Source organism: Equus caballus, chromosome 24, assembly GCF_041296265.1.
Source record: "Equus caballus isolate H_3958 breed thoroughbred chromosome 24, TB-T2T, whole genome shotgun sequence".
NCBI classification, from domain to species: Eukaryota; Metazoa; Chordata; class Mammalia; order Perissodactyla; family Equidae; genus Equus; species Equus caballus.
Genome location: NC_091707.1, coordinates 45975999 through 46000295, shown reverse-complemented (window position 1 = coordinate 46000295; position 24297 = coordinate 45975999). Strand labels below are relative to the sequence as shown.

The 24297-nt window shown below is 40.6% G+C and overlaps 2 protein-coding genes across 6 annotated transcripts in view; one reads left to right on the top strand and one right to left on the bottom strand.

Moving 5' to 3' along the window:
* Window positions 1-269: 269 nt before the first annotated feature.
* On the bottom strand, window positions 270-4759 carry LOC111770379 (uncharacterized). Of its 3 annotated transcripts, XR_011432103.1 has the most exons (3): window positions 4038-4759; window positions 2786-3006; window positions 2030-2164 (listed from the first exon to the last, which is right to left on the bottom strand). XR_011432103.1 is itself a non-coding variant. In XM_023628250.2 (2 exons), the coding sequence occupies exons 1-2, from the start codon at window positions 4635-4637 to the stop codon at window positions 2066-2068; spliced, it is 699 nt and encodes a 232-aa protein (XP_023484018.1). In that variant the 5' UTR covers window positions 4638-4759; the 3' UTR covers window positions 270-2065. The 3 variants fall into 3 exon arrangements, 2 of the variants coding, with proteins under 2 accessions (XP_023484018.1, XP_023484019.1); XM_023628250.2 differs by lacking the exon at window positions 2786-3006 and having other exon boundaries at window positions 270-2164; XM_023628251.2 differs by lacking the exon at window positions 2786-3006 and having other exon boundaries at window positions 270-2164; window positions 4053-4759.
* The window catches only part of FOXN3 (forkhead box N3), a 390902-nt gene continuing 371010 nt past the window's right edge, over window positions 4406-24297 (top strand). For all 3 annotated transcript variants that reach the window (XM_023628246.2, XM_023628249.2, XM_023628248.2), the window contains exon 1: window positions 4406-4546. The gene's annotated coding sequence lies outside the window, so the exon portion shown is untranslated. The remainder of the gene's footprint in view (window positions 4547-24297) is intronic.

Here is a 24297-nt window from a genome sequence, read left to right as displayed (position 1 = left end):
TGGACCCTGGCTCCACGCCCTGGCCGGCTTGGCTTCTGCACTCACATCCCTCACCCTTCTCTCATCATCCCAGACCACATTCTGGCTGCAGATCCAGGCTTTTTCTTGGCTTCCCAGAGCCGCTCGATCCCTTGCTGGGATGTTTCTTGATGTCTTGACTGTTAAACTCCCTGTAAGAAAGCCCAGGACCTGCTGGATCAGGCTTAGCCCCTGCTGGGGAAGGGAGGCCATGGGGCTTCTGCAGTAGGAAAACAAAACCACTTCCAAAGTTTACCACAGAAGGAATTAAAAAAAAAAAAAAAAAGACTTTATTTTTTATAAGAGTTTTAGATTTACAGAAAAATTGAGAAAATAGTACAGAGAGTTCCCTCATGCGTCATACCCAATTTCCCCTATTACAAACATCATACCTGTGAATGGATGGTACATTTGTTATAATTAATGAACCAATATTCATACTTTATTACTAGCTAAAGTCCACACTTTATTCGGATTTCCTTAGTTTTTACCTGATGTCCTTTTTCGGTCCCAGGATCCCATCCAGCATACAATACATTTAATTGTCATTTCTCCTTGAGTTCCTCTTTGCTGTAACGGTTTCTCCATCATGTCCTGGTTTTTAATGATCTAGATAGTTTTTTTTTTTTTTAAAGATTTTATTTTTTCCTTTTTCTCCCCAAAGCCCCCCGGTACATAGTTGTATATTCTTCGTTGTGGGTCCTTCTAGTTGTGGCATGTGGGACGCTGCCTCAGTGTGGTTTGATGAGCAGTGCCATGTCCGCGCCCAGGATTCGAACCAACGAAACACTGGGCCGCCTGCAGCAGAGTGCACGAACTTAACCACTCGGCCACGGGGCCAGCCCCAATGATCTAGATAGTTTTGAGGAGTACTTCCCAGGCCTTTTGTAAGATGCCCTTCCCTTGGAATCTGCTGATATGCACAGAAGGAATTTAACACAGGGGATTGCTCACACAGGTGATGGAGGATGTGAGATGCAAACAGAGGAAGGTGAAGCTACCCCAAAAGTAATTTCAGCAGAAAGCCATTAACATCCCTAAACTGGAGAGTTAACAGGAAGTGGTGGTGTTACCTAAGCCAGGGGCTGGGTCACCTGGCAGGAGCCTCAGCCAGATCCAGCCACTACTGGAGATGCTACCAGAGGCAAGAGGGAGGTGAAGAAATTCCCCGGCTTCTCCTTTCTTCCCACTTGCACTCTCCCTCCAGTGCCTCCCATTGACCATACCCAGCCATTGGCCAATGGATTCAGGAGTCTGTGAAACTCAGCCTGCTAGAGTCAGCCCCTAGCAACACAGAGCAGAGGGCAGGGCAGAGAACGGCTCTAAAGACAAACTGGCCAAGATCCGGGCTAGTGGGCATTTCAACACAGTGCACCTGTGACATGGTTTTGCTGCAGTATTTACACCACTGCTCTGCAACTGTTTGCCTTTCCGGGGGCTCCGTATGACAAGGAGTGCTTTGAGGGCATTACTTAATGTTCATATGCAGAGCCTAGAACAGTGCTGTACTCATATCAGGTTTTTGATGACTGAGATATACACAACTGAATGAATGAATGAATGACAGTTTCTTTTGACCAGTACCTCTTCTGGTGTGCTCTAACTTGAGAAATGGTTCACCACCAGCATTTCTTTTGAGCTTCTCATCACTTCCTACTGGTGCTAAGATTCCTTCAAATCTGGCATTTGTCACATTTAAAGGCCAAATGGATGATACGACTATAAAGTAATTAGACCAGTTTTCACTGAAAGGATCACATTAACTCATCTAGAAAGTTTTTTTTAAAGTATACTTTCTGGTGAGGAAGATTGGCCCTAAGCTAACATCTGTTGCCAATCTTCCTCTTCCCCCCTCCCCCACCCCAAAGCCCCAGTACATAGTTGTATATTCTAGTTGTAGGTCCTTCTAATTCTTCTTTGTGGGACGCCACCTCAGCATGGCTTGATGAGTGGTGCTCAGGTCTGCACTCAGGATCTGAACCAGTGAACTCCGGGCCGCTGAAGCAGAGCGCGTGATCTTAACCACTCGGCCACAGGGCCAGCCCCTTCATCCAGTGAGTTTTGCATTAATCTTTCCAAGTAGTTCCCCAGGAAAGTCATCCACATCTTCCAAAGATGCTGCCAAGCTTAGCCTCTTCCTTAGGAGCTGCACAAGAAAAGGAATGAAGCATTTCTAAGGACAGAATGGTTCTGTCTTTTCAGTGCAATGGCACCCAACCCTCACCTGGCTGGTGTTTAGGGGGGCTGGGACACATCATCAGAGAAGTCACATTTCCTTTCGGCAGAGGGGAGGAGGAAGTGGACTGCCACAAACAGAAGTGACTGGTGACTTTCCCATGGGTGCGGGAAGGCTGAGAAGCAACGCCCTGATTGTCACCATGCTGGGCAGGGACGCCCTAGAGCTCACTAATAGACTTCTGGTATCTGAGATACCTGAGCTCCCAGGGTTTTCAAGGATTTTCAGAGCTCGGGCTGCACATAGAAAACCAAGTTCCACCTGAGATAACCTCACTCCTCCGCGTACAAAGTGCAGTCAGTTCTTAGTCTCTGATAAAGAGCGACAAGGTGCACAGTTGACAGGAGCATTGCTCAGCCCCAGAGCTTCCAGTTTTCTGTCCGCCAGGGTGCCCTGGACAGCCACGGGACAGAAATCTGAACGACCAGCTTTCTCAATTAGCAGAGACTAAAATGTTTTCAACTAGCCTCTTACTTCCATTCTGGTAAATCACTGCTTTAACACAGGTAAGAAATGAGCACAGAAACCTACCTGCATTTTTTGGGAGGGAATACCTCATTTTCCGCCATAGTTAGAGAGAAATAGTTGGGAAGCTAAATGGTGCACTTGAAAAAGCAGAGGTCTCTCGGCAATGGAAACTGAGGTTCAGATCCTGGCTCCTCTGTGTACCAGCTGTGTGAATTTGGGCAAGTCACTTTATCTTGTGGAACCTCCACCTTCTCATTTGAAAATCGGAGATGACAATGTCTGCCCTACCACAGAGGTATGGTAAAGATCACATGAGACGTATGCGTGAGTACTTTGAAGACTGACAAGTGTAACATATTACAACTAGCTCTTTGTGTGGACATAAGGCAGCCGAAAGGGTGTCTTTGATGTTTAATTAATACTAAAAATCTTCCATTACATTTATTTAACTATAATCGGGAAGGAGGAGGGCAAGAGTAATTTTCAAAGGGACTTTTTTCTGCTCCAAAAATAGAACTCAGAAAACACATATTTGATTTTCCTTTTAGTGTCAAACCACAGGGCCATGTTATTAGCAGTTTTACAGAATTGTGACCTTCAAACTTGGTGCTATCAAAGACTGAAAGCAAGCTCCCAGTCTTGAAGCCTTTCAAACGAGCTTTTCAAACTAAAGCACTTTTATTCTGAATTAAGAGCTAACAGAATTGTCCGCTTAAATGAGCACTTGCAAGTTTAAAAGTTGCCTTCCAGGTGGGCTGCAGTAAATGAATGTGCTGAGAGGTTGCTGAAAGCTCTTTTGGGGACAATGAGAGGAATCTGTTATAGGGGTTCAAGCAACACCCTGTCCAAAGTTAAAAGAGAACTCTAGAACTTACGTTTTTCCTAATTGCACATAAGTCGATTTGTGTATACATCTAGGAACATAATTTACTTTCAGTTTACTGAATTTGTGAATTTTCGCATTTGTTTTAATTTGTAATTAAGTTTCCTCTGTGAGGCACACCATATGCCACCATTAATTCTTTCTCGTTGATTTCTTAGGAGATACATGAGTGCATATTTTGATGCAATTCTTGAGGTCTTTTGAAAATCAAATGACTACGTGTTTAGCCATATGGGTCTTTGTTATTTAAAATAGCATATGATAAAATAAGAGAAAGCAAAATCCAAAAGGAAAAAGATAATTGGAAAACTGCTTAAAACATTGTTTTAAACACTATTTTCAACGTTTTTTTTCTTTTTTTCTTTCTTTCTTTTTTTTTTTTTTTGCGTTATATGTTTGAAACCTGTCTCTATAGATCCCGCACTCTCTTACCGTCTGTGAACGTACAATATCACAAGCGCACGGGGCGAAGCTACGGGAACCAGTTACTGCCCGCCGCGTTACCCTGGGGCTGCAGATACGAACATCCGCCTTCCGTGAGTTCAGTGGGAGCCAGTGTTTTTCTTTCGACATCTTCTGCCAGGATTTGACATTAAGCTCCAGTTCCTCTGCACCTCCAGCGTCCAGTTTGGAAAGAGGCTGACGGCTTTTTCGGTTTTCCCGGGCAGTCACCGTGCTCGCGAGCTGCCCGCCGTACGTGCGGGCTGCAGCCCGGCCGCGGGCGGCGGCGGCGCGCGCTAGGACCCAGCAGGGCCCGGGCCCGGGTGGGAGCCGCGCCGCCGACCCCGGGCGGGCGCGGGGCTGGAGCCGGGGTTCCGGCCGCGAGCGGAGGCAGCTCGGCCGGGGGACGGCGCGACCCGGCGGCGGGGCCACCGCGAGTGCAGCGCCGCCGCAGCCCCCGATGCGGCCGCGAGAAGCAGCGGGGGGGCCGGCGATCGAAGGTAACGAAAATGGGGCTCGTTTCCTGCCTCCTGATCTTCTGCCCTGGCTCAGCATTGTCACGAGAAGCCCTCGCTGTTCAGGCTGCTGCATTTGGGGGCACCCTTTGCTTTTTAAGGTGCCCGCCCCCCTATCTCCACCTGGTTTCAGATTGATTTATAGCCTGCAGCCCAAATGGGAAAGATCGAGGGATGGCAAGTTGCATATTTTCATTAGTTTTGTCTCAAAAGTAAGTTCATTAAAAAAAAAAAGTTTCTCAGGAATTTGTGGATAGTCTTTAAAAAAAATTTTTTTAAATAGCAGACAAATGGATAATTAAAAGAAATTATCAAATAATTGCTGTAAATCTGTTAATTACTTCCCCGGGCTTTACTCTTGTGGGCTCGTCAGGCGTTACTTTTATTTTCAAGGCACTAACGTGTTAAATGTGGAGTTTGGCATGGGCAGAGTTTACAGCATTGCTGTCGCAACTGTTTTGCTATCAATTATAAACAGAGTGTCAAATCTGTGGGCAGTGTAAACCTCTTTTCAGATACTGTAACTGGTTATCCTGATGTGACATATACAGATGAGAGTTTCTTTGGAGGGCGGTCAGAATATTTCTCTTTTTGGAGGAACCTTGTTTTGGGGAGAAGACCGTGATTACTGGCTGGGGAAGCCGAAGAGACTATTTTTCATGCTTTGTTTATATTCCCGGGATGACATTTGGGGAAGGGAAAGGCAGTCTTTCTGGGCAGCTTTCAATTGTAGGATTATTAATTAATTTAATTTGTTAGTTTCAATTGGTTGGGCTTGGGGAGCCCTCTGTCACAGGATGTGCTTGAGGTGACACATTTGCTAGCAGTTGGGACACATCATGGCAAATGTAAAATGTGCCTCAGCGGAAAGGACTGATCTGCTGGGAGCTGCCATGTGGACGCCAGGGAGCGACTGGCTCATTGAGGAAAAAGGGAATCGGTTTCCTTAGCTAAGGAAGACATCCTGTTATATTCCTTTTGTTCCCTGTTCTTCATTGATCGCCAGCTCTGCCTTGGAGAGGGGAGAGCAGCTCAGAGAGTGCAGAGCTGGAAGGCTGCACAGATGACTCCAGCCCACTTGAACTCTCACGCTGATTGGTCAGTTAGATTGAGACTTAGGAAAACAGTCACCCAAAACCTTCTTTTAAAATCCTGCTGTAATTTCATATTAGCTTTCGCGTGGATGCATTTCTGCAAGATTGATTTTTCGTTCGGGTGCAACTTGCTTGAGATGCAATGTTTAATTTTTTGTTGTTGTTTCTCTCCAGATCAAGTAGGCCATTTTGGTGACAAATTTCTTTGCAGACGTCAGCTACTAGCTTACATTTATACACAGATCACTTTACAATCCATTCTCGCGGATTTCTCCTCATGAGTTGTAGAATGCAAAGTTGTTCAAGTTAGCACAATTTTTCCTAACTGTCTTTTGATCTGGATAGTTAGATAGTACCATCAGCAGATGGATGCTTAACTGTATCTTTACGTTGATAATTTCAGTGTCTTATGAATTAGCGTGTATCACCCACTAAATTTAAGTCTGTAACAGTGGAAGAAAAAGGCAATGAAGAGCAACAATCAAAATCGGCTTACACACTGTTCTAAGAAATTGTGGCATCTGGATTGAGGAGAATGCATTTCACATCCAAGAAAAAGGGCATTCTTCACCTTATAAGAATATGAATTAGTAAATATTGTGGAATTTTATATCTATAAGACAAAAAACATCAGGCCCGTGGACATCTTCATTTGAGCCTGAAAGCACTTCAATTAAAGAAGCACTGTTCCAGAACTTGTTAAATGTATAAACACTTTTCTGATTGGCTTAAAAATTTAGACACAGGAAGTGGATGGTATCTAATAACCGATGAGTGGAGACATGGTTGTCGTGGAAACCTGGAAGAGTATCCCCCCCCCATGCACTACCATAACCACCACTTCAAAAAAAAAAAGAAAAAAACCCCTGCATGTCATCACAGATGCCTGGAGAACATATTGGCTTCTGTAAGCTTTCCCACAGCATCTGTTGAAACCTGAGACCGGGCCTGTCAAATCAAGGTCATTTTACAACAACAACCAAAAATTCAGTCTCCTGGATTTCATAACTGTATTTTTATTGAAAATATGCGAGGAAAAACCTTAAAGCAAGGATGAGCACACGTGCTGACTTAGCCATTCGCTGCCTCTGAGTTGGGCAAGGAAAGGCTAAGAATGTATTTGAGCATTTAATTGTGGAATCAAATTGATTTGTATGTCTGCTGTTAGAACGAAACTCTTGAGAGCTCTAAAGACTAGACTGTCACCTGTGGATCAAGAGTCACTTGGGGAAGGTATGATGAAGAGGTTCTGTTTGCAGAGGGTTCAAAGTTGAACTGTAGCAATTGAATTCAAAGATCTGTGGCACTTTGGAACCCCGAGCTTTAAGCTACATGTGCAGCAATAAATGACAACTGTCCCTGGTGCTCTGGGGAGAGTAAGGCAGGGTGTTCTCAGTAGCTGAGCAGGGAGAGGAAAACTCCTAAACAGAAATAAGAATGATTTCAAAACTGCGATGATTACTATTCAGTTAACTTAGAAAAATTCCTCTTCTTTTGTGGATACAGTGCTTTAGTTTTTAGGGTAACTGAGAGGTGCCCCAAATCAAGGTTGCAATGATGTTCAGTATCTTGGTAATGGTTTCAGTGAGGGGGGTAAAGAAAAGAGAAAAGTTTGGAAACCCTCCCTCTTTCACTTTGCTGAGTGAAAAATAATCAAGGAGGCCTTTTCCTAAATTTGGACTTTGGGGATTAACGTGGAAGCTTCTAAATGTAAAGCCAATGCATTTCTTATATTTCTCTCATCTTGTCAATGGTGTCTTTAAATTTTAAGTTCTTGATGTTCATTTAGAAATATCTTCCTTCCACTCATGATGATTTATCGCATTGTATTGCTTTATCTTAATTGAAAATGGTCAGTTTTAAATCTCTTTTAATTAATACTTTGATCTTTTAAAAAAGCAGCAAATTTCTCTTGTTTTCATCAACTAATTGCATGGAGGGAAAGGGGAGATGGAAGGAATCCTAACTATATTTTAATGTTTATTTAACATCCTCCATCTATGTCAAAGGAAATAGAGACTTTAGAAACGATATACCCTCTCTGGGGTGATATTTCACCATCCCACGTTGTCAAATATTTAATGGATTGGGATTTGGTAAAAAAGGTTAAGTTTAATAGCACAACTGTTCTCTTTTAGCAAAGGATTTCCTGTAGGAGCCTTCTTATCTGTAACTATGTTCATTGGCAGGAAACATGTCAGTTGCTTGTTTTTACAAACTGAAGGAAATGAATGGGATTTGTTGGTTTCTAGAATTTGCCTTCATTCTCCATTGTCTGTCAAATAGTTTGCTCAGAACACTTCATTCTAAAGAGACTTTTGAGAAGTACAATTAAATCACTCCAAATCTTGGGCATTTCTGTTTATTTTTGACTTTGGGATTAGAAAAATTAATCATTGTACTACTAAGTACTTATTTTACCAAAACAAATTTATTTTACCAAACTTATTTTACCAATACAAATTAGCAAGACGTTCAATAAAATTCCAGTTCATTTTCGGTTGTCAGATACACGCAGACTCCCTGAAACTGACATTTTGGGATGACTATACCAAATTTCTGATAATTAGTCCAGATTATTAACCAAATGCCAGTCTTGATTTTGGGTTAGCTCACAGCGGTCAAGGGAGAGAGGCAGCTTCATTCTCCTCTTTGCTTTTAAGAAAAAGATCCATGAAGACTGCATGTCTGGTATGTGCCTACTTTGCTGATGGTGAAAAATTGGCGTAGGAGGAGAGTCGAATATTGGGGGGTGAGGTGCAAAAGCCAGTTTAGAGTCTATGAGAGACAAACAAATCTTAACCTTGAAAAGATTTATTGTGCAAAACTCTGGGTTATTTTTTGGATTTTGTAAATTAAATACATTTAATTGTTTCAATGCATATATGTTTCAAATTCTGGAAGAGATAAAAAGGGCAAGCTTCTTTACAGGAAAGTAAGTGCATACATCTCCGTTTGAAGAGAATGGCCCCTGGAGGGGTGTTTAGAGGGCCTGAGAGAGAGAAAACCATTTGTTGCAATGGTTTTCACACTTTTTTGAAGACATCGTTTTGGTTTTATATTTAACAGCCGTGGAATCTTATGCAAGACTCTAATATATGAGTGGGATAAAAACAGCTGCTTTAGGGGAACCAGGAGCCAGGAGCCCAGAGCCTGCTGTCTTCCCCTGGGCTGTGCCTAGGGCCTCCTTAGAACCCGGGTACCCCTGTGAACACCGTTTGAAAACTACTGCTTTTAAAGTGCCCAGAATACTCTTCTAAAGAAGGCCTGAGGGAATTGCTTGCAGAGTCTTGGAGCCTCTTGGCTGAAGAGAGAACTTTTGCCTTGACAATTTAAGAAGGTGCTTGTGCTCAGAGTGAGGAGGAAAAAGGTATGTAATACAATGTAGTCGAATGAGCCAACAGTGTATATCGCAAAAGATTGGACCCGCCATAAGTAAGAAGCAGCCCTGGACCAGTCTATAATGAGGGAAGGAAAAAGGATGTTTTGAGTGGTTACTTACAAGCCAGGGCCCCCTCTTCCTTATGAGTTATAGGAACATTTGCGCGGAGGTGTTTGAGGTTAGTTGGTAATGATTGTATGGGATGCCTGGATTTATTCTGTTACCACCTCAGGATCTGTGATATCACTGTTATCTTATTTGTCAGTGAAAATTATTTCATATTAAGTGTCATTCATGAAATGAAAGTTTGCCAAGCTATATAATCTGCTTGGCAGACTCAGTAGTGTTTTGGGTGTTGAGTAAAATGATAACACACAGATGATATTTGAATATCATCAAATATTTTCGCATTAGCCTCTATTGTGAGATTTACTGAAATGGCAGTATTGGGATTGGGCTCACTTCTCTTCTTGAGTGTTAAGGGGTGGCAGACAGAGGAATCCCTTTCAATTTCACTCTTGATTTTCACAACCGTTTGATTTCCATATGCAGGGTTACGGAGGTAAGGAGAAATTAGCAGAGACTTCAGGCAAACTCTGGGAGCATTGTGCTTCTCGTGGCCATGGCCAGCCTCGCTGCGTTGTTTCTTGGAGGCTGTACAGGTGGGGAGTTTGTACAAGTAGGAAGGACAGGCATCTCTCTACACTCTCCTACTACGTCCACTGTGCTTGCCGTGTTTCTGTTACCTGCATGGGGTTAGAGATGGCGATTAAAATATCAATGTTCCGGGAAGCCACAGGTCTTCCAACAATTGGTGCTGGAACTTTTTTAAGAAAATATTTCCTCTACAAAGATGAAACTAGTATAAGCACAAAATAGTTGGCTGTGGTAGTGGATGAAAATGACTGTGGTTAACTTCATTTGTTGAATTGTGTTGAATAAAGCTTTCCGTGTCGAGGCTGTTTAAAGCTGTCTTATTCCTCCTGCCACCTGCATTTCAAAGAAGAATGAGTGTGTGCGGCCATGGAAAGCCAGTGGAATGGTCCCAGGGTGCCTTCGTGATGGTAGACAGTCATTCTTCTTGAGTGAACCTTTAAACTCCGATGGCCCTGGGGACTTTGTTTTTGAACTCAAGGATGCATTTTGTTACCAGGACATTGCTGAAGTTGGTGATGCACAACTTGAGATGTCATACGAGGGTGTGCCTGGTACCTGTGCAGATATCACTTTCTTAAGATTCAGACAGTAGCAAGTCCTACTTGAAGAAGGGGTTTTAGGATATTGTGCAAGGTTAGATTTTAGATAACCTCACATATCTCTTAGCACCCCGAAATTTTCTGATTCAATGAACGTCATGCTTTTGCAGCCTTTAAAATGAAAACAATGATCATATAATGACTAGTTAAGAAAGGTCTCTAAATTAAGACATTTTGTTCCTTGGGACTAGATTTAGTGTTTAGAATGGCCTCTTAAAAAGAAATAAGTTGCGCTGGGTAAGTTTGGTAATATTGGGCAATATAGAAAAACCACATCACACTGATAAGGGGCTTTTGTTTATCAGGTGCTGCCCCTATATTATTTTAATTGATTCTTGTAATAACCTAGTATTAATATACCACTACTAAGTAGTGATAATATGCGTTAATGTCCCATTTTATAGATGAAGAAACTGAGGCAACTATGTTCCCAGGGCCACACACTCATTGGTGGCCAACTAGTTCTGACCCTCAGGCGTCAGGCCCCCTGACTCCAAGTTCCAGGCATTTGCCAGCCCACTGGCCACCTCCCAGCTGTTCCTCTGACTATATTCCAGGGTTGCTGACTCCCGCTTCCACACTTGAAATGGAGCCTTCTGGGAAAAACTGCAGGGTGACATGGGGAACATATGTTTTGATTCTAGCAAGAACTAGGATTTTGCTTCTCTACTTTCTGTTCTCGTGTCTGATCATTAGTGATTGGGGGAACTTTTTAGTTCCCTTGTCAGTGAATATCTTCCTTAATTTGTCTTCATCTTTTGAAGTTCCCTTCAGGCACCCTGAGCACATTCACCTACTTGGTAAAAGGAGGGCCCTGTCCACACACCTTTGACTTTCCTGAATTACTCAAATATTACACTTCGTCTTTTTATTGGTGGCATCCACAAAAACAGATTTTTCTAGACAGCATTCCTTTTATAATTCGTGTGAACTGCCCAACAAACTCAGAGGTACAAATACAATGACATCTCCCTTTCTTTCTGAATAAGAAACAACGAGCTTAAGTTGTCAGATTGGCAGGATGTCCAGTATCTCCTTCTTGGGGCACCCCCACCCCTAAGTCATACAAACCCCATATGAGTTTATACAGACCACGTGGAGTGGGGGCTGTTTGTCTTCCTCATCTAAGCAGGGAGCTCTGCTCCTGTGCTCGTGTAGGGGACAATTACAAGTTATTTGTAATTGATAAAACTAATTCGTATTTCACATGTCTGCTTTCACAGGTTTCATAGGTACGAAATCATGTAAAAGAATTGATCTAGAAAAGTGCTGAAGATATATATGCACCAGTTGGGGAAACAACTCATCCACCTGTTCATTCAGTGAACAGTTATGAATCACCTACTGCATACCAGCAACTGTGCCCTATGAGAGGGATGGGAGGGTGAAGACATCATTCCCAGACAGCCGACCGTTGGTTCCCTAAATGGAATTGGCTTCTTAAACTGAAAGTATCCCCAAATGTGGCTCTTCTGAAGTTCGTTTTCTAAGCTGATAGAGACAGATGGAAGCGATGCCCTCCCGGAGCTCCTTCCTTGAGATCTTATGCCTTGTTTTTTAGTTTAGAAGCTGACCCTGCAAGGAGGATTCCAGGGTGGGTAGTGTACTGGGGAGACGATCCCAGGAAGGCACCAGTAGGGGCCATGAGTGGGAGACGGGGAAGAGAAGCCAGCCAGTGGTGAGTTGTCCCTCCGGCTACCCCTGTCCCTACCAGCGCAGGGGAGCTGAGGCCCGGGGGTGCCCGTGGAGAGCTGTGTCCGACATATTGCCTTCAGTCACTGTTGATGACTGCTTTCAAGGAATGTCAATTCCCAGCACGTGAGGTTGACATGCGAGTTGGCAGAGAAGGCTTTGGCTGGAGAAGATTGTCGTCTTGTTGACGCCATTGGTAGCAGTGGGAGGTTGGGCTAGTGTGGGCTGACATAGTAAGGCATGAAAGGGACGCAGCCAGGGCATCAGCAGCTTCAGGGACCACTCTATGCTTTGGCTCCTTCCACAGTCTCGGACTTGTAGATGTTTTAGAAGAATCATTCTTAATGGTCCTCTGAACTTCAAAATGAATGAGGATCCTGGGAGAGGGGTTTTTCAGTCTGAAAAATGGGAAAAAGAGAATTGGCGTAAGATCAGAGTCTAAGTATTCAGGCAGAGGTTTTTAACAAGGGCGCTCATTTTGTGGTGCGTGTGTGTTTTTTTCTGTTACAACCATTCTCCTTGTTTCCGAGGTTGGAAAACTTGGACACCCGCTTGTTTTACAGTCCACATAGCTAGTTCATCACCAGGGCTGCTAGCTGTTTTCTTTGAAATCCACATCGCGTTCACCTCCTCGCCTTGAGTTCTGGTGCCTCACTCCAAGAATGTGCTGGGCAAGCTCGAGGGTGCTCTGTCCCTCCGGGTTCCTTTCCTTCCTCTGTTCTCCTGAAGACTTCTATCCCTAAACACTACAGAAGTATGGAGCTTGAAGCTTCCTGCTTTCAAAGCTTCCCTCTGCCACTTAGAGCTGTGTGGCCTCAGGTGAGTAACTTAACTCAGACTCAGTAACGTGGAAATAAGACCCAATAATGTGGAAATCCTGAAAGGCTTATTGGGAAGGCTAATGATAGAGTCCTTGAAAAGCACTTGGCGCAGAGCCTGGCATGTAGTTACGCCTTAAATTATTGTAGCTATTTCTATTGCTATGATGTTATTGTTGCTATGTGTCTCATCTAGTAAGAACCTATGGTGGTTCTCTGTTGCTCACTTTGCCAACTCTGTCCTCCTCTGCCTAACTTTTAATTCCTTCTATAATCTGGCCCTACCCGTTATGCTCAGGGAATGCCCTGGGATCTGGTCAGGGTTTATTCATCCTTGAACTTGCCTTGCTCCTTCCAGCTCCCCTGACTTTCTTCATATTCACCTCAGAGCACAACCTCTTCTTCCTTCCTTCGCATATTGTAGAGTCATCAGTTTCATCCATTCCACAACTCCAGTGTGCAGAGAAAGTGCAATTTGTTCATTTTGTCTACAGCAAACTTTTCTCTCCAGCACACACCCATTGATTATCAGCAAAAAGAGTAATAGCTTTTGCTTTCATCCATTTGAAAACTTAGTTCGATCTGATAATCTAAACTTCCTTAAGATCATTCTCAGTCTTCTTAGGAAAACAATGCCCGTTTCCTCTTGCGCCGACCCATCCTTTGCCTGTGACAATGGTGTGTGTGGGAAGGGGTGTCCAGGGTGCTCCTTGCTTTTATTTCTTATGGAGGACAAGCAAACTCAGGCTCCTCGGTGGGGTGGCCTCTGCTGCCGGGGCCAGGTCTCTTGCCCACTGGTGCCGCTTCTTCTTTACTAGCAGTTGAATTCTCTGGCTCTTGTAACACATAGTCTAGTCCTGTGGTTTTCAAAGACCCACAGCAAGATAGAAATACATTGTCATGAGATTCTAGGAAACACATATGGACATATGTATATAGGGACAGATGATATAAAAGTTTTTACAAAATAACCTGTAGCTGAAATGTAAGTTTTACAAGATATTATTTTTGCTACACTGGATGCACTCTCATCTCTTCCATTCTATTTTATTTAGGGAAAAAAATCACAGGTTGGGACCCAGTAAGTGACCCACAGTTTACAAAAATCGTTCATCTGGTTGTCCTCTCGGCTTTATCAGAACCAGGGGTGGCACTCCCTGCTGCGTCCCACCTGGCTCCTGTTGGCAGTGAACTCTGAGTCTTAGCTGCACCCTCCATCCAGCTCACTGGCCTGATGGTCTTTGCAAGGGGTGCCCTCCTCTGGCCACAGCTGACCGAGGCACCATGCCTCACAGCTCCCTCTGCTTGGTCAGGCTGCAGTGCCAGGCTCATGAAGCTGTGTCCCGAGCTGGTGGAGCTGTCTCTTCCCAGGGCTCCCAGTGATGCAGGGGGATGCGCACAAGGACATCCTCTGCACTCAGTGTTCCCTTCTCCATTCAGGAGGTGGGATCACCCAGGGCTAAGTCAGGACAAGCAGCCGAGCACTCCGCTGTCGTCTTTTCGTGTCTCCTTTTTCTTTCCCATAATTAACTGGACTCAGAAAGAAGCAGGCTCTTCTTTTACTTCCCTCCACCGTTTCATCTTTCTACCATCCAGGCAGAAAGATATGGGACTTCACTGTCCCTAATGGGTGAAAGCAGCATCTTCTACCGCCTTCAGGTGAATTCTTTGAGCTGGGTCCTCCAGACTCTTGTAAAGGGGGAAAATCCTGTCCCAGGACAAAGGCTGCCTTTCCAGGCTGTGGAATTTCTGCCTGTGGCGGAGTCTACTAGTTTCCCACCTGTGTCCATTCTTTCCAGATTTTAGCTGGGCTCAGCTACCAAGCACATTTGCTAGTCTCCCTGGCAGCCTAGAGTGGCAAATTCTAACTACTGGGATGTGAGTGGATGTGAAGTGTGTGGTTTCTGGTTTGTGTCCTTGTTTTTCTCTATAGTTTTACCACATGTGTTTTTAAACCCGAAACTATATATAGTTTCGTTTTGAATGCTCTCATTTAAATGGAAACATTATAGATATGCATGTGTGTGTGTTTGTGTATATATATGTATATAAGATATATAGAAAATATATAAAGATATAGACATCTATTTCATTCTTTTGTTTTCGTTCAACATTCTGTTCCTGAGAAACACCTATGTTGATGTTTGTAATGTAACTAATTCCTTTCTTTACTGCTGTATGCTATTCTCTGGTGTGAGTATGCTAACATTTGTCTGTTCTATCATCACTGCACATTTGGCTTGTTTTGTTATTACAGTGTTGCTGTGAGCATTCTTCTACATGTCTTCTGGCAAACACATGCAAATATTTCTATCGGTTAATGTTTTTCACACTCTAGGGTCTGACCATTAGTGGTCATGAAGTCAGTTTAGTGGGTTCTGACCAACCAGCACTTTTAAAAAATGAAAGAGAGAGAATAAGAATAAAATAGAAAATATAGAGTATATCTCATATAACAAGGATAGATGTGGTTTCGTAACGCTTCTATTTTACTTTTATATAAGTGTATGCATGTGTATGTGTGTTCTGGGTCATGGTTTAAAATGTGTTTCTTATTATAAACCAGGAACAGAAAGAATGGAAAGCCTCTGCACTAGGGTAACTGTCTAGGTGTGGCCTTTTGGTCATAGGGTAGAAGCATCTTATTGCAAATTGTTTTCAAAGGTGCTGGTACCAATTTGCACTCCCGCCAGCAGTGAATATGTTTTCCTGTTGTTTCATGTTCTCGTGGCACTTAATGCTGTCATACTTTAAAAGTTATGCCAATTTAGTAAGTATGGATTAATCTCATTATTATTTTAATTTTCTTGGTTATTAATATGTTTGAGTGTCTCTTTGTAAGGTTATTGGTCATTTGTGTTTCTACATTTGTGAAATGGCCCATTTGCCTCTCATATAGTGTTTTCAAAAAACTTTTATTTCTTAGGTCTTCTCCATTGTATCTCTTTCTGTTTATTTTCTGCTCGTATCTTTATTCTTTTTACTCTTTTGTGTTTATTATTTTATTTTTTTAACTTCCTAAGATGGCAGGTTTGATGTTTTTTTCTAATATAAATATGTAAGCTATAAATTATCTTCTAAGTAGTGTGTTAGTGCTATCGCAGAAGTTTTAATAGGTAACATTTTCATTATCGTTCAGTTCTGAATAACTCCTAAATTTATTATGACTTTTTCTTTGTTGTATGAGCTATTTAAAAATGTTTTGTTTCAATTTCCAAACTTAGAGTATTCTTCAAGTTATCTTTTCATTATTGATTTCTAACAGTTGCGTCTTAGTCGTAGAATATAGTCTTATGATGCCAATCTTTTAACATTAAGTCGAGCTTGTTAACTGAGTTTTTAAAATCTTCTCTGTCCTTATTGATTCTTTGCTTGATCTATTTTTTACTGAGAGAAGTGTATTAAATTCTCTCACTAAGATAGTGGATTATCACTTCTCTTCATATATCTTGAAGTTGCATTATTTGGTGTGTACACATTTAAAATTCTTCTACCTTCTTGGAGCATTGAATCTTTTATTATTAGGAAGTAGTGCACTTTAACTCTCACAGTGCTTTCTGTCGTACAGTGTATTTTGTATCATGTTCATGCAACAATCCTAGACAACAGTAGGCCAGTTTCTTCTTTATTAGTGTTTGCTATTTGTTTCTCCATCCTTTGTTTTTTCAAATTCTTTGTATCCTACTATTTCAGATGTACCTTTTACATATGACAAATAGCTGAATATTGTCTTTATGCAGTCTGTAATTATCTTTTAACTGAAATATGTAATCTACTTATATTTATTGTAATTACAGATTTATTTCAGTTTATTTCTTCACGTTATTTTATCCTTTCCATTTGTCCTGCCTCTTCCTTGTTTTTTTAATTTTCTTTCATTTCTTGCCTTCTTTTGAACTGGTGAGCTTTCTTTTCTTATTTCATGTATTCTTCTGAAGTAGTTTGGAAGTTTTATACTCTATTACTGTTCTTTCAGTGGTTCTCTGGAAGTTTTAGCATGCATACTTACCAAAGTCTAAAGCTACCTCGTATTTTTCCTCTCCTCCCAAACAAGGCAAGGACCTTAGATCACTTAACTGCAGTCACCACCCCACCTCCCCAAATTAGGTCCCATTTTTGCCCAGCATTTTAGCTCTGTTTTGTTTTTTTTCAATCTCACAGGTTTGACATTATTATTATCATTTTAAAATATAACTGTTTGTTCAGATGTACACACATATTTACTACTTTCTACGCTTATAATTCCTTCCCTTGTTGCCAGCCCTACCTCCTGGATCACTTCTCAGATTTCACTTAATGAGGATCAATTGAGGGAAACTATTTTGGTTATTGTTTGTTGGAAAATTCTATTTTTCCTGGTTTCTAAAAGTATAGTTTTGCTGGGTATAGAATATATTTTTGCTAGGTATAAAATTCTAGTTATTTTCTCTCAGCACATTAAAGATGTTCCGTTGTTTTCTGGCTTCCTCTGCTGAGAAATCAATACTACCTCTAATTGCCACTTGTCATTGAAGATATTCTTTCTTCAATAGTGCTTATGGCTGCTTTTAGGATATTCTTTTGTTTTGGTATTCTGCAGTTTTATCCGAAAGTGTCTAGATGTGAATTTCTTTTTTATGTATTTATTTGGCTTGTGATATTTTTGAGTTTGTGAATTTGTGGGTTGATTTTTTTCATCAGTTCTGGAAGATTCTCAGAATGTTGTCCCCACTCTGTACTGTTTTCTTCTACGTCTGGATTTCAGGTTAGGTATGTGTTAGACTTTCGTTCTTTGTCTTCTCTATGTTTTAACTGCTTTTCCATATTTTCTCTGTGTATAATATCTTTATATGCTGACACTCTAGATAATTTTTTCAGTCTTTTTCAGTTTCCTGCATCTAATCTGTCTAATCTTGCTCACAGCTTATATACTTATTTCCTTCTATTATTTATTTAAAAATTTATACTGTGTGTCTGATCATTTTAAAATTTGAAGTCTTTGTGGGTCTAGTTCTACTTTCTCTTATTTCTACTAGTTGTTGTTCATGCTGCTTTGTTTCCTTATGCATGTGTGTGTTTGTGGTTTTTGTTTTGCTTTGTTTTATTTTACTGTGACCTTATTTATTTTTTTGGAGACTTTATCAATGGGGCTTCTTTGAGGTTTGGATTGAAGGTGAGTTTCTTTCAATTTTGCATTTGTTTCTGCCAGGTGCCTGGGGTCATCACCAACATGCAAAGCAAGGGCTTAAAATTTCAACTTGAGGGTTTAGGGACCAGCCACATAATCAATTCATACTTGAAACCCACGTGAGGACTGGCCTGTGATGACAAATTTTCGGTAAAGACTTTCCCGCCTTTCCTCAGCACTCGTTTTTGAGACAGGTAATCCTGGTAGTCTTTTGGAGTCCTAGCTTTAGTAGGGTCGCTCCTTTTGTATTTCATACCTCGGTGGGCCCTGGCTTTGTCAATGCCACTGAGTTTATCTGCTGTCCCCTGTCCCCTGCTAACTTGTAAAAACAGAAGCTCAAGTTCTCCCAGTTTGTTGAGTGCCTTCAAGGTGAAAGCTGGTATAAGTGTTATGCTGTGAGTGTGCTGCATTTTCTTGTCAGCTCATAAATACATTTCAAACTATTTTTGAGGAAGTGTTCTGTCCAGCATTTTCAGTTGTTTTTAGAGGATTGCACAGTTATCTTTTCTGCCATGCTGCCAGAAAAGGAACTTCATCCTTCTTTCTCTTTGTAGTCCTTCTTTAATAATCCTGATATTCTCTGAAATATGAATGCCTCTGGATGACCAGGCTGAAGATCATATGTGCAGAAAGCAATAGAGAAAAAGAACAACCATTATGTTCAAAATGTTCTCTCCTTCCACGCATATTCAGGGTTATTTTAGCTTTGCTTGTATTAGTTGAGGTAACACTCGCTGCTTCGATAAACGCAACACAGTGCAATGAACCAAAACAACGGAACTTTATTCTTTACATATCAAAAGTGGGTGTCCTGGTTAGGGGATGGCTCTTGCTCAGGTGGTGATTTAGGGCAGCAGGTGGTTTCCATTCTATGGCCCTGCCATTTTCACTGATGGCTCCCAAGGTCGTTGCGCTTATTTGGGTCACACCAGCAAAAAAGGGAAAGATCATGGAGACATGAATGGCAGATTTTTACCAGTCAGTCCTAGATGTGGCACGTTCCACTTCCTTTCCCATTCTGTTAGCTAACACTTGGTAAAATTGCCACATCTGACTGCGAGGAGCAGGTTGCTGGGAAAGGTAGTCTGGATGTGTGCCTAGGATGAAGAAGAAACAGATTTAATACAGTCAGTCTCTGCCGTGTATGTCCTCTCTGAAACTTCAGCCCAATCTGATTTCTCACTTCTCTGAGCTCCTATTTCACTTACGATCAGTGCCACCAAGTTTAGGATCTAATTATCCTGAAATTATCTTATGTTTGTACAGCCTAAATCCCCAACTATATAATAGCTTCCTTGAAGGTGTGAATTTTGTGCTGGACTTTTGAAAATGTCCCCTACCACTCAGTTTTGAACACACAATATGTGCTAAAAAATTAAACCTCTGAATGAAAGGAGCATCTTGTTCTAAGGAGACACCTGCTAACATATTTAGGGATGCAGTGTCATGGTCTGCAATTTATTCATTGTGTTATTCCTTCTTAGGTTTGAAATTTGTCAAAATAATAATTTAGAGCAAAAGCTATACTTCTGAAGTTTGAAGGGGGCCCTACGACAGTGGTGGCATTTCCATGGGGAATCAATTGAATCTGTCTCGGTGGTTTCTTCTGAAATGTTGTGTTGAAATCAGCCCTTTCAGCTCCCTTTTGCTTGTCATGAGAATTCATCCAGTCATTCTGGAAATATTTGTTGAGGTCTACAGAGAGCAAGACACTGTTGTGGGTCTGGGTGTAGGGAGGTGAGCAGTACAGATAAGACCCTGCCCTAGAGGGAGTTAGATGAGGGAGTGTAGAAAAGGCTTTGAGTGGAGAAAGACCTTTACAGTTGACTTTGTGATTGATATAGTGGTGGTGAGGCTCTGGTTTATTTGTATGCTGTGAAAGGAAAAGGGTTGGTGCCATCTCAGGTCCTTCAGTAGAGGCCCTGCACTCTTTTTCCCTTTGACTTTAGACCTTGCTTAAGGAGGCCAGCCTTTCTCCAGGCCAGTATTTAGCAAATCAACAAGCAGAGGAGTGTAGCTCTTGAATATTCCCCAGGGCCACAGATAATCTCAGCTGAACTGGACTCTGGGTCCTTTGCCTCAGTATCGCTCTCTACTTGAGTTTAACTCATTATGTCGTTGCTAGGCTCAGTGTTTCCAATGCTTCATTTTTATTTCCTGTTGCTATTGGTCTTAGTAAATGAGAATGACATATGGACCTGAGTTAAATTGTTGGAATCATATTTTGTTTTCTTTTCGTTGAGCAGTTTTCTTTCTCTACTGCACTGTACTGTGGATGAGAAAATGCACTGACATCTTAGTAACTCTAACTAATCTATTATCCACCTGCTCGGGTGCAAACACAATGCATGTGGCAAATTACTTTATATGCCGATAAAGGCTGTGTTTTGGAAAAATGTTGGGCAGTTTATATACAAAACATTGTTTTGAATCAAGCCATCTAAAATATGCTGATGAAGAATAGGAAATGATATCCTGAATAGCATCATCAAAATTCCAGGAAGGGTCAGGCTACAAAATACAAGATGTAGTCAGTCTATAATTAGGCATTGACCATGATTTATTTGATTGAGCATCTCCATGGGCTCAGCTCTGGGGTTGGTCAGAGAACAGCTCTTCAGCCCAGAGGAGTTAGTTCACTTTAGAAGATGACCCAGGTGGCAAATCTAGCTCCTTCAAAAGCCAAGACAGACCAAGCCCTTCACTTATAATGTTGTTTCCTTCATGGAATAGAGTATCAAATTTCTGGCAGATGAGAGCAAAATACAGCATTTCTAATAAAATAAAGAAGTGAAGGTTGTGTGTGTGCTGGGCTCTTCTTGGAAATTGTGTTTTCTTTCTTGTCAATTCTAAGGCTTCTCTCTTATCTTTTTAGAAAAATTTATATCTTATTTGGAAACATTTCCAAAACTATTCCTTTGGAGGTACCAAATCTCAGCCAAGGACATTAGTGAGCTGTAGAGCCCAGGAACCAGCAGGCTGGTGGAATAGTTAACTCCCTCCGTTGATACAGTGGCTGCTGAGTGGTCTCTTCCCACATTGAGAAAGGGCTCATTTCTATCCTTCATACCAAATATCCAGTCACTACAAAGGGAAGAGACAAGATTTCCGTATTCTTGATATGGCCAGTATGATTTTTAAATCAGTTTATACTTTTAAGCAAAGTGCTCCATGCGTTATTATTGGGGTGACCATATATCTGATTTGTGATAGTTCTGGTTTATACCTACTGCCCCAATGTAATCACTAATAATGTCTCCTGTCATTTTCAAAACTGTCGTGGTTTATATGATAAATTATAGTCAGATTTCTTATACTGGTAATCAGTGCATCTAGCAATAGTAGATAGGGTTTGTTCAGAGCAACTCTTCTGCTCAGAAAAGCTGCTCAAAATTAGAAAGAAAATACCAGTTTGGAAGCACTGGAGAGCCATCAAGGCAATGGGGACTTGCAGATGGGGGACGTGGGGTGGAATTGCAGACAGGATTTGAGGGGGAGGAAAACCTAAGAGGTGAGCCCAGCTTATGGATCTCTTTTTGAGACAATTGTCAATTTGAAAAATAGTGGCTAAGAGACTAAGAAACTTAGCAGAACTTTCAACAAACTCCTGGGGTTGGGAGCACGGTAAACATATTCAGGTCCTGCCAAGGAGTGGAAACCCTAGTAGACAACCTGAGTTTTCATTTGGAACCCTGAGTCAAGATGAAACAGAAATAGAAAAACTCTCACAGGGACTGAAGCCAAAAATCAAGTAATTTCAGATTAGTGTCCCTAGCTTAGATCCCTGCCAGAAACAAAAGTAAAAAATCCTTTTTGGAGAAAGATGCATCTTCCAGAGTCTTATGTCCTCAGTAGAGTTTTTCATGTTCTGTATCTTACACCCAATAAAAAGTAACTAGACATATGAGAAGACAAGACACGATCAAAAACCAAGAAAAAAACCACACAAATACGATATACCCACAAGCGATCTCAGATAGGGAATTAATCAGATGTGGTTTCTTAAGTTACTGTGATTAATATATTCAAAGAATTACAAGGTGATTGAAAAATTTACCAGAGAACTGAAAGTTATAAGTAAGAACCTAGAACTGAAAGAATACACTTACTGAAGTTAAAACCTAAATACATGAACTTTTTGGGGTGATAGAAATGCTCTAACACTGGATTGCAGTGATTGTGATGGTTGCGTAACTGAATTAATATACTAAAATCGTTGAATGTATCTTGACAATAGGTGAATTTTATGGTAGGTAAATTATACCTTAATAAAGCTGTTTAAAAAAAAAGGGTGGGTTCAGTGGAGTAGATGCAGTTGAAGAGAGAGTTAGTGAACTAGAAGATAGCGTAGAAGAAAATATCCAAAATAAAGTAGGAAGAGGTAAAATGATGGAAAATAAATACAGAATTTTGAAAGACATGTGAAATATGATGGAAGGTGTAATGTATTTGTAACTGGAGTTTCAGTAGGAGAGGAGAGAGAAAATGAGATATAAGAAATAATTGGAAAAAAATGACTGAGAAATTTCCCAACTAACAAATGACACAAAGCCATAGAATCAAGAAGCCCTAGGACGCCAAGCAGTTCAAAGAAAATTCACCTAGGAACAAAATAGTAAAATTTCTGAAAATAAAAATAAAGAGAAGAGCTAAAAAACAGGGCTAGGGAGTGGGCACCTCATGTCTTCAACAGAGCAACAATAAGATTGACAACAAACAATTCAACCAAAACAATAGAAGTTAGAAAGAAAGGGAATGATATATTCAAATTGCTGAAAGAAAACAACTGTTAACCATAAATTCTATACTTACCTCATAGCTTCCTCAAAAATGAAAGGAAACTAAAGATATTTCTTTAAAAAATTATCATGACCAGATCTGTACTAAAGGAAATACTAAAGGACATCCTTTGGACACAAGGAAATTATTCCAGATCAAAGCTAAGCAATGTAGGAAGGAATGAAGAGCCATAGAAATAACAGACAGTTAAATATAAATGAATGTTGACTGTATAAAATAATAATAATGATGTCATTTGGAGTTTAAAATATATAGGGAATAAAATATATGATAAAAATGGAACTTAAGTCTGGAGAAGTTAAGTTGTTTAAAGGTCCTTATATTGCATAGGAAGTGATTAAAAAAACTAATTTGTGTTAGCCATTAATAAGTCAAGGATGCATGTTTTAAAGTGTAGATAACTTTCAAAAGAATGATGAAGGAATATATAAATAATAAGCTAAGTCAGGGCCAATCTTCCTCACCAAAAAAAGAGAGTAATATATCCAGGTGACATTGTGGAGACCAAATGGATGGGATTTGGTAAAAAGAAAATAAATAATAATAATAAGCTGAGAGAAGGGGAAAGGGAATAATAAAAAATACTCAGATAATTCAAAAGAAATTGGAAAATGGCAGAAAAAGGATCCTAGAGTAGGTGAGATGAATAAAAAATAGTAGGATAACAGATTTAAGCCCAAATATATCAGCAATTATATTAAATATAAACAATAAATATTCCAGTTAAAAGTCAAAGATTATCAGACTGGATTTTGAAAAACCTATACACTGCTTTAAAGAGACATACCTTAGTTAAAAAAATATAGAAGGACCAAACATAAAAGGAAGTAAAAAGATATAGCATGCCCACACTAACCAAAAGGAAGATTGTATAGGTATATTAATATCAGGTAAAGTAGACTCTAAGGCAAGAAACACTGTTAGAGATGAAGAGAGAGATTTCATAATGAAAAAGATTCAATTCACTGGGAACATATAATATTTCTAAATTTATATGCACTCATTAATTATACACACACAATTGTAAGACCTACAAGGAAAAATAGATGTATTGATATAAATTTTAACATATCTCTCCTAGTAATTGATACAACCAGCAGACAATATAAATCAGGATATAGACAGTTTGAACAAAGTTAATTAACACACCGGATCCAATTATAAAACAGTGTACTCAACAAATATAGAATACACATTTCTCTCAAGTGTACATAGAATATTTGCCAATGTTGGCCATGTTCTGAATCATTAAGCAACTTAATAAATTTCAAACAATTAAAATCATACAGAGTATATTTTCAGACCACAGTGATATTAAACTAGAGTTCAATAACAAAAAAGACAACTGAAAAATCCCCATATGTTTAGAAATTGATCGTGGGTCAAAGAAGAATTGGCAATGAAAATTAGATATTTAGAAATTATTGTCAATGAAAATATGACATATCAAATATGGAATGCAGCTAAAGCCATGTTAGAGGGCCATTTATAGCCTCAAATGTATACATTAGAAAAAAGAGAGGCTTA

Bases quoted from the DNA above. Each gene is read 5' to 3' on its own strand.
- LOC111770379 (XM_023628250.2), bottom strand. From the start codon at position 4,637: ATGCAGCAGCCTGAACAGCGAGGGCTTCTCGTGACAATGCTGAGCCAG. The intron at 2,165-4,037 runs GTAAGAGAGTGC...TTTCTTGTGCAG, and splicing joins ATATTGTACGTTCACAGACG to CTCCTAAGGAAGAGGCTAAG.